General features: G+C 40.2%; 1 protein-coding gene across 5 annotated transcripts in view; it reads right to left on the bottom strand.

The window, feature by feature from the left end:
* SH3GL3 (SH3 domain containing GRB2 like 3, endophilin A3) overlaps window positions 1–15,108 on the bottom strand; it is a 55,700-nt gene that overhangs the window by 176 nt on the left and 40,416 nt on the right. For 3 of the 5 annotated variants that reach the window (XM_038147082.1, XM_038147081.1, XM_038147078.1), the window contains 8 exons: window positions 14,425–14,493; window positions 13,722–13,794; window positions 13,085–13,228; window positions 12,282–12,415; window positions 10,738–10,896; window positions 7,868–7,971; window positions 6,530–6,657; window positions 73–871 (listed from right to left, as the gene is read on the bottom strand). In XM_038147082.1, coding sequence (XP_038003010.1) covers window positions 666–871; window positions 6,530–6,657; window positions 7,868–7,971; window positions 10,738–10,896; window positions 12,282–12,415; window positions 13,085–13,228; window positions 13,722–13,794; window positions 14,425–14,433 — 957 coding nt within the window. In that variant the 5' untranslated portion in view covers window positions 14,434–14,493 and the 3' untranslated portion in view covers window positions 73–665. Of the gene's footprint in view, window positions 1–72; window positions 872–6,529; window positions 6,658–7,867; window positions 7,972–10,737; window positions 10,897–12,281; window positions 12,416–13,084; window positions 13,229–13,721; window positions 13,795–14,424; window positions 14,494–15,108 lie in introns of those variants that run through there. The other 2 variants (XM_038147079.1, XM_038147080.1) reach the window with 1 other exon arrangement.

Here is a 15,108-nt window from a genome sequence, read left to right as displayed (position 1 = left end):
CTGATCTGTTCAGCAAAAGTGGCCTCCTGCTCAAACAAGTGCCAAAACCAAGAGTACAGAAGCAGCAACCACTTTTCTTATCCCACAGAAATATTTATTCAGTTCGGTCAGTAAATTATACCAATTTTCAATGCTGAGAACTTGTACTTAGTACAACATCATCTTAATATTGACAACAACCACTTTGCCTTTTGTCAACATACAATGCAAAAGATGAATTAACTTGTTCACAATAAATTATGGTGTGATAGATGAAAACAGCTCAAGGACATCAGTAACTTAGGAACTGGTTACAGTTAGCCTCACTAACAGTATTTCTTAAAATAGTCTTCAATAGTAAAATCATTGCAGCCAAAGATAAAAAAAACCCACATACAATAATAGCAAGGAAATGCATTTTTGGAGCAACAGTGAGCTACCAGTAAACACTTCATACAGTGATCTTCAAGGCACAAAGCAAAAAAACTGGGTATGGGTTTTTTTGCAGGTTGACAAATCAGGGAAGGTGAAATTTTTTTGAATATAAAATAAATACATTTTAAAAAGACGCATACAAAAGTCAGTAAGTCAGTCAAATAGCAAGGCTTTCACAGAATGCCACACTGACAGAACATTTGTGAATCCATTTCAGTCATGAAATCATGTTCACAGCTCGAATGACACGATCACTGAGGCAAGGGAACTATCACTTCAACATAATTAATGGGGAAGAAGCCAGACTCTCCATTTAACATCCCCTCATACCAATTCTCATCAATCTGATTGGTCAAAGTTATGATGTCCCCTTCCTTAAATCCAAGCTCGCCTTCATTTTCTGGCTCAAAGTCATAGAGAGCTTGGCAGCAAGGCTGATCCATGTGCACTGAAGAACCTGTCCCAGTGACAGAAAAAACAACCGCATTAATTGAGCTTCACAGCATCCCACCAGCCACTAAGCACAAAACAAGAGGTCACAAATGTAGCCCTGCTGTCGTGTCAACAGCAACAGCTTTTCCATTGCTTTTATTCATTAACATCTGGTGCTTCTACATATAAAATACAAGATTAGTGATAATAAGTTTTAACACGTAACTGTTCCTGAAGTTCAGATGCTACTCCTCTTTCATTCCTAGCTGCCTTCCCTCTCAAAAGGATGTTTATCTCCAACTGTGGGTTTGAGTAATCAGTTGTCAAACCCCATGTGCTCTCTGTGGAGCAGCTGCCAGAGGAATCGGAAGGGCAGGAGTTGAGGAAGCAGAAAAGTCAACAGGGGAAATGACAAGGAATCCTTTAAACAAATGGCACTGCAGCACACTGATCCTGCGGGAACACCTACCGGGGCAGGGGCTCCTGGTCTGTCCTACTAACACAGCCCTGCAGCCCGAGGCAGACCCCTGGATTTCCACACCACACATGCCGAGGCAGGAGTGAGGTTCCACCCTCACCTGAGCAGTGACGGTTCTGGGTTACTGCTCCCTGAGCTCCTGTGCTCCACTCCTTTATTTTACACAACCTCCATCTGAACTGAGGCAAAGGCTACGGTAGAAACAAAGGCACCTCACCTGTCAAATTACTTTAGGGATGAAAACAGTTTTCTGATACAGTATCTGGCTCTTCTCATGATTTGCAATGTTTATCCTAAAAAGATCTTAATTTCAAATCGCCCTTAAACATTAAAAAAAAGGTTAACCTTGATAACTTGTTAATGCGGTAAATACCTTTTTTTAAAGATATTCTTACGGAGGAGTATTGATTAGCTTGGATTGGTGGTACCAATATATATGTAACATTCGTATTTATGACTAATTAGAATACATTTTATCAGAATAATTATGTTCAAATTGTAAAGCTCAACTCTGTGGTCAAGGACTAGTCCATGGTTCAACTGTAGTTCAGGCGTAACAGATTTTTTAACAACACATTTAATGTATCCAAGTAAAAGTTTGGTAATTTGAAATACATTTATAAATGAAGAATTGGAGAAAAGACAATGCTGCTGCCTTGTAAAGAGGAGTACCACACCTTATAGCGTGACACCTCTAGAACACTAGTACTTCTATTTAAATTATTCAGGTTGTCTTATTGGGAACATTGCAGCAATACTCAAACATTCCAGTCCTTGAGTCTCCCAGCTATACTTTTTTACTGGGTAAACCTGCACGCATCTGGTAATGCAATACAGATATAACAGCTAAAATGGCAAAAATGCATTTTAACCTGTTAATCATGGTAACACACAGGAAACTATTAAAGAGTAACTGCTCTAGCATTTTCTAGATAAAGGAATTAGGGGAAATCTCTAAAGGAAACCAGCTAAGAACCAGTGGTGATCACTCAATGACAACAGAGAGGTGAAAACATCTTTTTAATTGACAATAATACAATTGGGGGCCATATCTGGTGTTAGAACTGGAAAGTAGGAATTGCTTTTCTCTTTTATGGGTATATTTTACCCTTGATAGCAACAGAAGAGAGCTTTTATTTATAACAATGGAAGAGAAGTGCCAAGAGAGACTAAGCAAACCTTCCCAGAGCAGCATTATCACAGTGCCAGGCTCATCCTGTGGAAGGCTCAGGGTAGTGACAAAGTACTACAAGAACCAGCTAAATTAGAGCTACTCTAATACACTGGTGCAGGTGAAAGCTTGGTTGTCATACATTTGCTGAAGGACTCCATGCAGAAAAAGAGATGATGAGCCAGTTGCCCAGCAAGACAGGACTGATTGTGTTTAAAAATAGCAGAGTTATTTTCAGCCTTTGCCAAGGTAGAAGTGGTACCAGCTCTCCGGAGCTGTCAGCAGCAGGAGGCGGCGATGGCGGTAATTGACAGAGCTGCTCGCCCTCACCGCCTGCTCCGATGGGGCTAGTTTGTTACTGCAGGCCAGTTAACTCCTGACAGTGAGCTACCTGATCAGAGACGGATCACATTTGGTTCATTTTAAGCTCCAAAGAACTGCAAAGAAACGTCTGGCAGCCTGGAAAGGTTTTTAAATAATGGCCACAGCCAGCACAACCAGTTTCACTCCAGGCTGTAGGATCAGTCAAAGTCTTCATTAGAGTCAGGCAGCTGCTGCTACTGTATAATCCAGTGAGACAAAGCTTCCCCGACAAAGGTAAGGGGGCAGCACTGCCTGACACTCTGCAACACACACTGCTTAACATCACAGAACTGCTGGCACCACTCCAGCCTTTTGCTGTCTATTGCACAAATGTTGCAGAGGTTTTAGCTAAATAAATTGCACTCTTCTATTTCTGCCAACAGGGTTTATGTTAATTTGCGACTTCACATGCACCTCCTTTATTTCTCTAGTTTACATCCCTGTCACAGTCAAAAAAGAACTGCCATTAATTTCCAGACCACTCAGATCTGGACAGCACAAAATCAGGGTAAGCAAGAGGCTGTCTGTGATTCCTGGAGTGTTACAGGATGAAACCAAAATGCCATTCAGTGATGGTTTGGGTTTTTTGTTTGTTTTCCCCAAAGGGAGGGTGTTACTGCCTGTACCTGCATCTACTCTGCCTTCTATACCATGCTGTATACATTAGGTAGCAAGACTGTACTTTAATAATCACAAACTGGAAGCTTGCTTAGATAATTAATCCCAGTCTCCCTCATAGCTGAAGTGAGTAAACACTTAGATGCTTATGTTGAATTCCAGCATGTGGCAACCAGATCCATATATTTCATATCATAGTCAAACCTGACAAACAAACTGAGTGAAAGGCATGATGTAATACAGCAATTAAAGAGTTCTAAAACGAGCCAGATGATGCTTACAGCTGCAGCTCATTAATGAGGATAACAATGAATTAGAAATAGATATTTTTTATCTGCATTTATTTAATGCAGCCAAATAATTCGCAACAACATAAAAATTAAGTTTATGTGAATCTAGTCCTGCAAATGTGCACAAGTCATAAGCAGTAAATATTCCTCACATGTTAGAGGCTATACAAAGGAAAATAGTATTTCTGCTCCAAGAAGCTGATAGTTGAAAAAATATTGTGGAACATGGGAAAAGTAATTTCCATGCTCAGAACTGTACCGTGGCAGTTGTGCTGGATGCGTCGCATCTTGCTTTGAACTGTCCTGCAGATCTCCATGGCTTTGCTGAGTACCAAGACACTACTTACCCTGAGGGACAGTACCAGAGAAATCAAAGATCTGCATTTTGATAGGGTCAATATGGAAGTGGGGAAAATGAATCATGGAAGTACTTGTTTGAGTAGGATGGGGAGGTCAGTTTCCTAAACAAAAAGAAGGTGATTACAATGCTATCTCCCCATCTCATGGAGACTTTAAGACATTTAGCAGTTTTGCTTAGAACTGCCTGGTTCTCATTTCCAAATTACAGATCACAAAAATTTTATCTGTTTCATGATTCTGATTTTAAAAAGGGACAGAAAGGTTTTCACATTTATAAGCAGGGCATATTGAGCCCACTGCAGTTCACAGAAATCCACATGGACAATGTTTGAGTAGGAATAGGAAAACAATAGAGAATGAACAGAGATTTCAGTGATGATTTCTACCTGCTGGGGAGGTAAGCACATCATCCACAGCTTCTTCAGGAGGAAAAAACCAGCATACGTGGTCTTTCTAATGTTATTAGCACTTAAGTATGGCAACAATTATCTCATATAGCCTATTTCTCCTTTTCATCTCTTTTATGGTGGTTTTATTTTGTTTCCATTCTGACAGCACTAAGCAAGTGCAGCAGTGACAAACCCTCATTCAGTGATATGCAAACAGTTGGTGCAACAGTCCACGGATGGAGTCAGTGAATGGAAGTGCCTCGCTCCTTCCCTATCTGAGTCATCAGGGGTCATTTATTTTCCAATTTTCACTGAATTTCAGCTCATTAAAACTGAGATTTTTCTTTAACTAACTGGGCTGGAAGCAACCTGGAGAAGTCATCATCTGACTGTCTCCCAAAGGCAGGATTGATTATCCATAAAGGACATCTTGGAACAACTGCTGGATGGCAATAATAAACCACTGTAATGCACTTTGACACACTAGCTTATATACAAATGCTGAATCTGAATCTCCTTTCTCCCCTGCACATGAAAAACAGGCAAAAAAAATCCTATATAACTTGGTAAGTAGTTGATAGGGCCAAAAATTTTTATGGTGATTTTTAATAAAGCTGCTATGTTTTTGCTACTGTCATCCAGATGTGCTGTGAAAATACCAAGGAAGTTACTGATCCCTGCAAACACCTCCAGTGCTCCGGATGAAATGTGTCCTTGTGTCACAGGTCTTAGGAACCTGAGATAATGCACAAAGGGGGCTGTCTCCCTCCATCCCACAATTTAGAGCAACACAAAAATTCAGCATTCAGGCAGCACAAGGAGCTTCAAACAAATTGAGGAATCAGATCTCGCTGGGTGGATTTATGCTGCCAAACTGCTGCAAATCCCCTTCAGTATGCATTGCATAATGGTTTCCTCTTGCAGCACAGTGCAAGAAAATTCAAGAGACATTGGAAGGAGCATGAAGTTACAGCTCCAAGCTTTATTATTTCACTTTTAGTTCTCTCATTTCTCTCCCAACAACCTTTTAAAAGGAACAAGACTGGAGAGAAAAAGAAATTGGAGAATTAAAAAATTAATTAAGGAGAAGTAGAAAAAAACAAACCAACAAACCTTCAGGAAAATATCCTGGATGCCATGCCAAGTACAGAAGGGAACCTTTGTCTTACTACTTCTGCTCTATTTTTTTTCCAAATAATGTTTATAGAAAAATCTCCAGCTCCATTTTCTTTCCTCTGTATATTTTCATTAGGGTTTTGTTTGGGTTTTTTGTTTGTTTGGGGGTTTTATTGGCTTGGTTTTTTAACTGGGCTCATTCATCATACAATATAGTTATTAAGGAGATAGGACAAAATAATTTTATTCATGGGATGAGGTAAAGCTATTTCAATGTGTAACATTACAGACTATTACTATTCACACAACTTTCAAAAGTTGCCTTTTTTTGTAAAATCAGGGCCTTATCAAAGGAAATGGTCCTGAGCCCCCACCAACAGGTAGTAAAAGTACTTCAGTTCATACTTTGGTGCATAATGTAGGGGATAGTAAAGTTATAAGATGTTAAAAACAGTAAGGGTGGGAGTCATCTCTGAATTCTACTTAGATAATATTTGAGATCCTGTACAGATCATTTATGCTCTGAGACTGTGGAGAAAAATTAGTCTGGAGTATCTCCAGGTGCTATGATCAAACACACCCACTGTAGGCATCTATTACTGCAAGAAATGAACTGTTTTCTGCAAGTGCCTCTCCCTCTCTCTCCTCCCACCCTCAGTGGCAATTCAGAGACCTAAAAGACCGAGGAGAATGCCACACCTCAACTTCAAATGGGTGAGAGTCTGTTGAGAGGAACCCTGATTCACAGCTCTGTTTTGAAATCTGGAAAACAATCTGGAGTCAGATGCACAGATACTGATGCCTGATGGATCCACTGTTCTCATGGCACCAGAAATACCTCAAGCAACAATCTGGCAAAACAACTAGAGACACATTAATTCTGTGGTGACAGACTCACCTGATGATTTTATGGAAGAACTATAGGCAATCCCATTGTGCTGCTGATTATCACCAATTTCCAGAGTTGTAGTTATTACAGGCTTTGGCTTAAATTCACGCTTAGGCCGACTAGATGCTACATTTATTCTGTAACACAGAGGAGAACAGCAAGAGATTTACTTAGGAAGAAAGAAGGAAGAAATACTTACAGAACTTAAGCTCAGGTTAAGTGCTTTGCTGTTTGAAAGGTGAGGAAAATCTTCTGCTGGTTCTGGTTTTAGGCTTCTTTTGGTTGGTTTGTGTTTTGGTTTTATGGTGTTGGGTTTGGTTTTTTGGTTGGTTGGTTTGTTTTGGGGGGAGTGTGTATTTTTACTAAAAGCTTCTCAATTCTCATGCAATACTTGAATTTCAACAAGTCTCTAATTTATTTAATACATTGGTCCTGCTGACAAAGGCATAAAGCTTAACAGCCTGAGTTTGAGAAGTGATGAGCACCCACAGCTGCCACTGAGTTCAGCATAAGTTGCAGGAATGAGCTCTCTGGAAAGCTCAACTGCAAATGACATATGGAGAAACACATCTAGGACAGGGGCCCAGGGACTGCATCAACACATGGCCTTTTTTTAGGGAATACAGGAAAAAAACATTTAGCCAGCAAAACTGTCTAGTACCTCTTGCTGTGTGTGTCCCAGCTGAGAGCTCCTTGCCCTCCTGGCCCCTCCAGCTGGGATGGCACAGGGTGTCTGCAGAACAGCTGCCCTCATGCCAATGCTCACAGCCCCCAGAGCCACCCTGAGCTGAAAGCCCCAAGCAGTTCTCCTGACCCTGCCTACACTCAGGTCTCTGGTGACCTGAGTGACACACCAGTGGCAGCAGCATTTCTCCCTTTCCCTAGGCTGACACAAAGTACCTGGGCCCTTCATATGTGTGTTAAGCACAGCTCTGATCCTGGCCAGCTGGCTGGTTCCTTACTGTGCTGTAGGATTTTGTTATAGCCCTTAATCTCAATAAAAACAGGCCAACTTTCAAGCAAATCCTCCAAACACAACTCAAAGTATGCAAGTTGAAATAAACCTCTAAACAAAGGGAGGCTGTCCCCATTAACCACCACAGATGGGAGAGACTGCACACACTCAGAGCTCCCTGGGCAGATCCTGTGTTACATTAAAGTCTCCCAGCACAGCAAGGAGCTGCCAGGTGGCAGAGGTTTAAAGCCATGGAGCTCAGTCTGGCACAAAGCACAGCAAACGTGCATCTGGGAGGTGGTGCTACAAGATCTGTTGCTTCAGTGACTTTCCAACGTTGTGCACCTCAGCTGCAGAAGAGGTTCAGCATTTTCTGAAGGGTTCTGTCTTACCGGTTTTGCAGCTTGCTCTGCAGGTCCTCCAGAATTTCTGTGGATTGTTTATGGTAATCTAGTGCTGCTTCTACAAACACAGCCAACTGGCTCACTTGTTCTACCTGAAAGACAGAGGAAAATAGTTGTAAGGGCTCTGCAGTACATTCAGCAGAAGGATAAACAAACGGATCATTTAAAACAGACCTGGTATCTCAAAAGACTGCAGTACCTTGTAGAGGTTATTGGAAAAGAGCACATGTGATTCTACCAAAGAAACTGCCAGTTGGAAACTGAACAAAACTGAGGTGTAACTTCTAGTTCACTAACTCAGGGCTGGGTCCTTGAGTCATTTCCTTTCACAATGTGCAAATCCCTTCTGCTTTCAACTTCCAAGCCAGCTGTCTGTCAACACCCAAGCCCAAAACATTAAAGAGGACATGACCCCTCAGCAGGTGAAAGTGGAACTTTTCTGATCAATGCTGGAAGAAATTACACTGTGACAGCTCTTATGACTCAGACCCATTAGTGTTTATTATCAATGTTTACAAAGTAGAGTTCTGAAATGATCTGGACTTACCTCACTAGATGGCAGCATTTATAAACTGATAAGTGAAACATGATTTATCTACTTGGATTTAAAACATATTAGCCAATCATTCAAAAATATGAATGATGAGAAAAGGGAGAATGTGAAGGAGAAAGAAAAAACGAAATATTATTATTCATGAAGTAAGAAATAATCTCATTCCCCTAACACAAGCTGAAAAGTTCAAGCTGTATGGGGTATGGAGCAGTAACAGATATTTGTCTTCTTCAAGACAACATTAAGAAGACAGACCCCAAGAAGTCTGACATCTTTCCATTCCATCATGATGTCTTCAGACATTGGATCATAAGAAAATATCTGAGTAAACTTTCTACAAATGTTTTATGGACCCATGGCAGTTTTGTGTTATACTTTGTCTGCTTTTACTCAGTTAAAAAGATCATTAAAAATTCTGCCAGGACTACAAGAGAGCCAAACACTGTCACATAACACAAAGAAATGAAATGCACAGAATCAAACCAACAGCTGAGACAATCCCATCACAGTCAGAGGAGAGCAATATAAACAGATGAGGGCAACACACAAAGTGCCTGGAGTTGGGATGTGTGGTCAGAAAAAACTGTTAACTGACCGTCCAAACAAGACAACTATGAGCTAGGAGAAATATGGAGCTGTGGATTAGGAGAAGAGAGAGAGAAAGAGAGACTGGGAAAGAACCAGAGAAACTTGAAGGACTAAAAGCTACTTAGGAAGATGAACCTGGGACTGGCTGTGTGGGAATGGCAGGAAGATGGATCTGATAAGAAGTGAATGCAACAGTGTCAATGTGGGAGGTCTGGAGCTGGCTTGCAAAAACCTGAGAAAGGTGGGGATCAGGATTGAGCCTGGGAAAGGCACCTGGCACGATGGCTGGGAACCAGAGCTCAGAGAACAGACTTCAGGGCAAGAAGACCAAGAGAGGGAGACACTTGGGGATCTGGAAAGGATTAGAAGGAGGTGATTGCAGTTAAGATCTCCACAAACACAGTGAGACCATTTGGGGTAAGACAACAAGGTAAGACAGACCGGGTCAGCACAAAAATGGAAGAGGAAGAGCACAGAGTTTTCTTTAAACAGAAACAATAGGAAATGGGTACAGAAAAAACTTCAGAGGGATATACAGTTCACCCCCTCCCAAAGGCAGAATTACTTACAATAGAATGTGTAACTCATCTGTTCTCTAGTGGCTGAGCTAAACCAGTTGAATTCCTGCACTCTTTTATCCTTAGTTTGGTGCTCTGACTAATGATAAACAGTACCTGAAACATTTCTCAGCTGCCCATGCAAGACAGAATTGCTAAACACATCCACTGCAACCAGGCAACTGGTAGAGCCTACAGTGGGACAGTGCTGAAACTGTTGATAAGAGCATGTTCCAGCTTTTGCTGCCCTCATTAACTTACACTGGTAAAACAGCAAGAGGCTGCTGTAACAAATGTGTCCCACTTACAAACAGTTCAGGAGCTACAGGCTGGTTTATAACTGGGTGTGCATAGAGAGAGAAGTTGCTTGCAGTTAAATTTTCCCACTTCACAGCTCCTCACTGTTGCAGTTTGCTCACAGAAGACAGCACACTTATTACTTTGTGTGTTTTCTGTGATGCTGCATCTACAGGAGAGGACAAAACTGTGGAATAGGCCCGAATAGGTCCAGCTTTCTTTTCCTACAATTCCATGATTATGCAGGAGAAAGCACATCCCCCTATTCCTCTGTGTGTGGACAGAAGAGAGGATTATCCTGAATGGCCACAGCTGCTCCTTATTTAGACATAATTTCATGATGGACTTGGACTCTGAGCCAAAGTCCACATATCTGAGCCCAAGCCACAAACTCACTCTATGGACTTTGCAGAGCCAAAGTGTAATAGTAATGATTTTCCGAGGTAAAATCTTTTAGAGACTTCACATCAGCAGGGAAGTTTTGACTATAAGTGAGCTAAAACTCAGAAACCTCAGAGAGTACATGCCCTTGTTTAGATTTTCAGCAGCAGGTCTTGACTACACCCATTTCCCAAACTTCACCCTCTTACTGACCAAACTGCATTTTACTCTCAGCTAGTTCTACTTGGCTACTCTGTGGCCATCTTGTCTGAGTCACTGTATCTCCAGAAGAAATTCTTGAGTTCTCCCAGTCTCTGCTGTGCATTATGTTCTTCTCTGACAGGGGATTTAGAATTGGGAAGAGGAAGAGTTTCTGCTTTCAGACCTTACCTCCTGTGAAGGATGGGACTGGCTTTAACCAATCCCACACATTTGCCCCTCCAGGACGTACTGCAGCAAACAAAGATGCAGCACAGACTTACATCATTTTCTAAGAAATTGAACATGCTTCTTTCAGCCAGTTCCTTTGACTCTTCGAATTTTTCTACTGCTTGTTTAACTTCTTCATCTGGTATCTTTCCAAAACGCTTCTTTTTATAATCATAATCCAAGCGGCGCCCTTCCAGTTTCTTCAAGTGATGCTAAAAGAGACACAACATTTATGAGAAGGACCAAATGGGACATGCCCAAACAAACACATTGTGATCTCAGGAAATATCAGCAATGGATGCAAATATATGCAGACTTAAAGAAATACAAGGCTCACAGACTTGTACAGTCCACCCCTATGACCCAAGGCAGCACCTGGTAAGTATAGGGCCACAAAAATGAACAAAATTTTAAATAAAGAGCCCTTTGGTAGCACTTGGGGTACTGGCAGCCTTGATTTACCTATTTTAGACATCCACCTCATGGACTTCACTAAATGTGCCACAGTACAGATTCTCTGAGCTGTGGAGAGAAGCAGGATCCAACTTAAATATTTGTGTGTCACTATATTCTACATGTAATTCAATTTTACATCTTGAATTATCTGCACTATGACAACTAAAAGTTAAAGGTTTATATTCCCCTCATAAAGCAGTGCTCCAAAAAATCCTGTATTCTTCTTGTCCTTGTTATGTATCAACTTGACACTTCTATCTGATAAAACTACACAAGCTTTTTTGTTGCCAAAAATCCTGGGACTGACAGACTCACAGAATGGACTCAAAGTGACAGTACAAAATGCTCATTAAAGCTAACATCAAACAATTTCTTTTCATCAGCTCAGAAGAACACAATTGAAAACAGCTATGCTTCAAAAGAGACAGCTACAGACATTACTGCTATCTTTTTGCTATGCTTTCCACATTCATTTATGTGTAAACAAATAAAATAACTTTCATTTCTGCATTTCATCAGGGTTTTAACTTGCTTATACCCAAATCCATTGGAATCAACAGACTCAGACAAAGACTGCCTGGATTTCTTTGAATTGTCACATTGCAAATAAAAACACTGAAAAACTTAACTCTAAAGGTTAAAAATGTGTTCCTTAGTATCCTGTATTTTTTCCTATAGTGGCATATGGCACTTCAACATTTTATGACACTATTCAGATCATTCTGTGTTTGCCCTGAAAAGCCTTTTTTAACATTTATATTCATTCTCCATTATAAACAGCTTTAGGCTGACAGAGATGGTAAGATAGGATAATCACTAGCAGTAAATCACAGCCCACTCACATGTTCATAAGCATTAATAAAAAATGTTCATTAAAATAAAACAGAAGAAAAATAAAGAATATAATTCTCTTCCCTATGCTTGTACTGACTGTACAAGCAATCAGCAAACTGAGTAAGTTAGGCAAGGGAGAAATAGTCCAGCATTCATCCTAAGCAGATTTTGTCACTATTTTGCTAGACAGAAAATCTATTACTAGAAAATTTATTTACCTTACGGCTTTCAAGAAAAATATCTCAGTGAAGTAGGGTTGATTTGACTCTGATTATTACTAAGTGAAGCTATAACCTGGAAAACTTACCCCAATTTCTTTTAAATCTTTGTCCTGCAATAACTGTAGAGGATCAATAAAATTTTGTTTGACATTAATATCAAGAGAGTCCTTCACTTCTGCCATTTGCTTCATGCTCTCACCAGCATCCAGTAGTGCAAGGCCTGTGGTAAAGAATAGGCTCTTATATCTCAAGATATGTAAAAGCAGAAAATTTGTCTTTTAAAACAGCCATTTCAAATAGGTATCTTTGTATCTGCTGCAGTCCCTTGAAGAGTAAAAAATAAAATAATGCAAGTTATGCTTGTTCTCTATACAAAACTGGAACTAGAAAATTTTTGTTCTGAATTACATTTTGGGTTTTTTTTTTTCCCCAACAGACATCAGGGGAAAAAATTTCTCCCTACTGTACATAGATAATTACTAAAATAAAAAAACATCCAGTGTTACTGTTTATTTCTTTCTCCAAGAATTTTTCCTTTAGTTTACTTCTCAAACTGAGTAGAGCCATTTTTATATAAAGTTAAAAGAAATAAACTGCTTTTAAGAATCACCCTAAATTATTTAGGTTTGGCAACTTAGAAACTAAAATGCTTAATAACAGGGATGGATGATCAGCCAGCATCAGTAACAGTGTTATCAAACCCACCTGCAACAGAGGCAGACAAAGGTGCAGGAGCATTCTGCTTCTGAGCTGCATCAACCATCTCCTGATCCCTGCACTTAACTTTCCCTCTTACCTGCAGTGGCCACCTACACAGGTTATGTCAGTGAGAAACACTTTGCAAAGGAGTTTATGCTGAAATATTGGCAGAGGAGATGCACCAACTCACCAAACATAGAATCATCGCCCAGCTCTCTGCCATACCGTATCATGCAGTCTCCCAGGAGTCCCTCTGTCTGGGGGTAGCCTGTGGTTTTAACTTGTCCTCTGATCTTTGACATAGTGTTCAGCATTCCCAGCTTGGCCCTGTATGCTAAGAGGGGCATGGAAAAAGAAAAACAAATTTAAAAGTGATAAAACCAGTTTTAAAACAAATCTATTTAAAGCAATAAATTATTTCACAAGCAAAGCCACGAAGCTCATCTCAGACTGATGATTTTTTTGTTGTCAGGACCTCATAGTCCAAAGCTGAAAAAAGATTCCATTCAACAATATGGGTCATACAAAACTAGTTTTTATTCCCAACTAAGAAAACATCATTTCTCCAGGCAAATATTCACCAACACTCACATTCCTTTCAATAGTCCTGGCTGTGAGCTCCTTGGTTAGAAATACTGCAGACAGCAAATGCAGGACACAATCACAGCCAAAGCCAACTTCCTCACCCTCCTGCTTAGAAGACCTCTGCAGAACTCCACATAGAAACCTCACAATGATGACCTAATTAGCTTTTATCTACCAAAAATTAATTTGCAAGTAATAAAATAATGTTCACCAAAATCCAGCATCTATTGTTCCTATCCTACCTGGATTTGGCTGAAGGTACTCCGTGGATTTGGACAGAAGCTCTGTTACAGCTTTATTAGTAATATCAATTTTCTGAAAAAGAAAAGTAAGTCTACTATGAACATTAAAAAATACATAGAAAGACAAGGGCAATTTAAAAAAAAAACACATAACAATTGTAAAAGCAGAAACTGGCACTAACATCATTTAATTTGCAACACAACTCATCTGTGGATAGCAAACATGTCAATTTCATGTAAACTTCTGAACATGGATTTAAACTAAAAGATATAATCTTTTACCAGGAGAAAATGTGGCCCAAGTAGTCAAATTTTTATCATTGATTTTATCAGATGCAAAGGCTTTGTGATATTTACAAAGCCTCACTAACACCACAGACTTCTCTGAACTCCCACACGGCCAAGGGAAGGCTCCTCCTGATGCTCTGCCCCCTTCTTGGAGGAATTTCTCTTCACTGTCAGAGGTGTCAGTGGAACCTGATCCTCTGCTCAAACAGCCTTTGTGGATGTCTCATCTCCCTCAGCTGAGCTGAGAAGGCTCAAGGACAAATTTGCATTTATCCTTTTATCTTTCTGTTTGGAAGCACATTATAGGGTTTCCTTCCCCAGGTAAATCTACAATACCATTCAATCACTTGAAACATGAAATATTTTTGATTCTGCAATAGCTTAATATTGAAAAACATAATGTGACTTCTCTTACCCTTTCCATCTCTTGAAATTCCTCATCTAACTTTGTTCCTTCTGCTCCACTTATTTTTTCACTGAATAGCTGTAAAAAGATAAATTTATTACACAAAAAAAGGTATTGCTATTTAATTACAGAATAAATATCTCTGAGAGTTACAAGAATTTACTCCAGATTAGAAAATAGCCAGCATCCATTTGAGGTAACTGTGCAGGACAAAAGCAAACAGTCTTGGAAATAAAGCACTCCCTTCAAGAGAGACAAGGGTACCTGATACCAATTCAGAACAATCAAACAAAAAAAAAATGGTTTCTCATGCTTGAAGAGTTTGCACTCTACAGGCATGACCTACACTGCAGATTTCAGCACAGGGACCAGAGTCTGACTGCAGGTAAATCCACAGTAACCTTTTCAAGTGTGTCTCTGCAGCTTTGTACTTCTGAGTGCCTCCTGTGTGCCAGCAGGTTCAGGGATGTAACTCCCATTGCTGCTGCTGGAGTTGTGTGCAATTCTGTGAAAGGAACGCACTCGTGAAAATGCTTCACTGTGACTCACCTGTGAGACTGAGCACCTTTAGGACCAAAACAAGAATGCCAGGTGCTCTTCAAAAACTCAAAGCACCAGTTTCAGATTGATTTCAGTAAACCTTCTGAAAAGGCCTAAAGTTAACCAACTTTGGAGTGAGAACTCCAGGCTGTC

This window comes from Motacilla alba, chromosome 10 (assembly GCF_015832195.1).
Source record: "Motacilla alba alba isolate MOTALB_02 chromosome 10, Motacilla_alba_V1.0_pri, whole genome shotgun sequence".
Taxonomy (NCBI): Eukaryota; Metazoa; Chordata; class Aves; order Passeriformes; family Motacillidae; genus Motacilla; species Motacilla alba.
The sequence above is the reverse complement of the archived record's forward strand: the minus strand, read 5'-3'. Positions and strand labels throughout refer to the sequence as shown.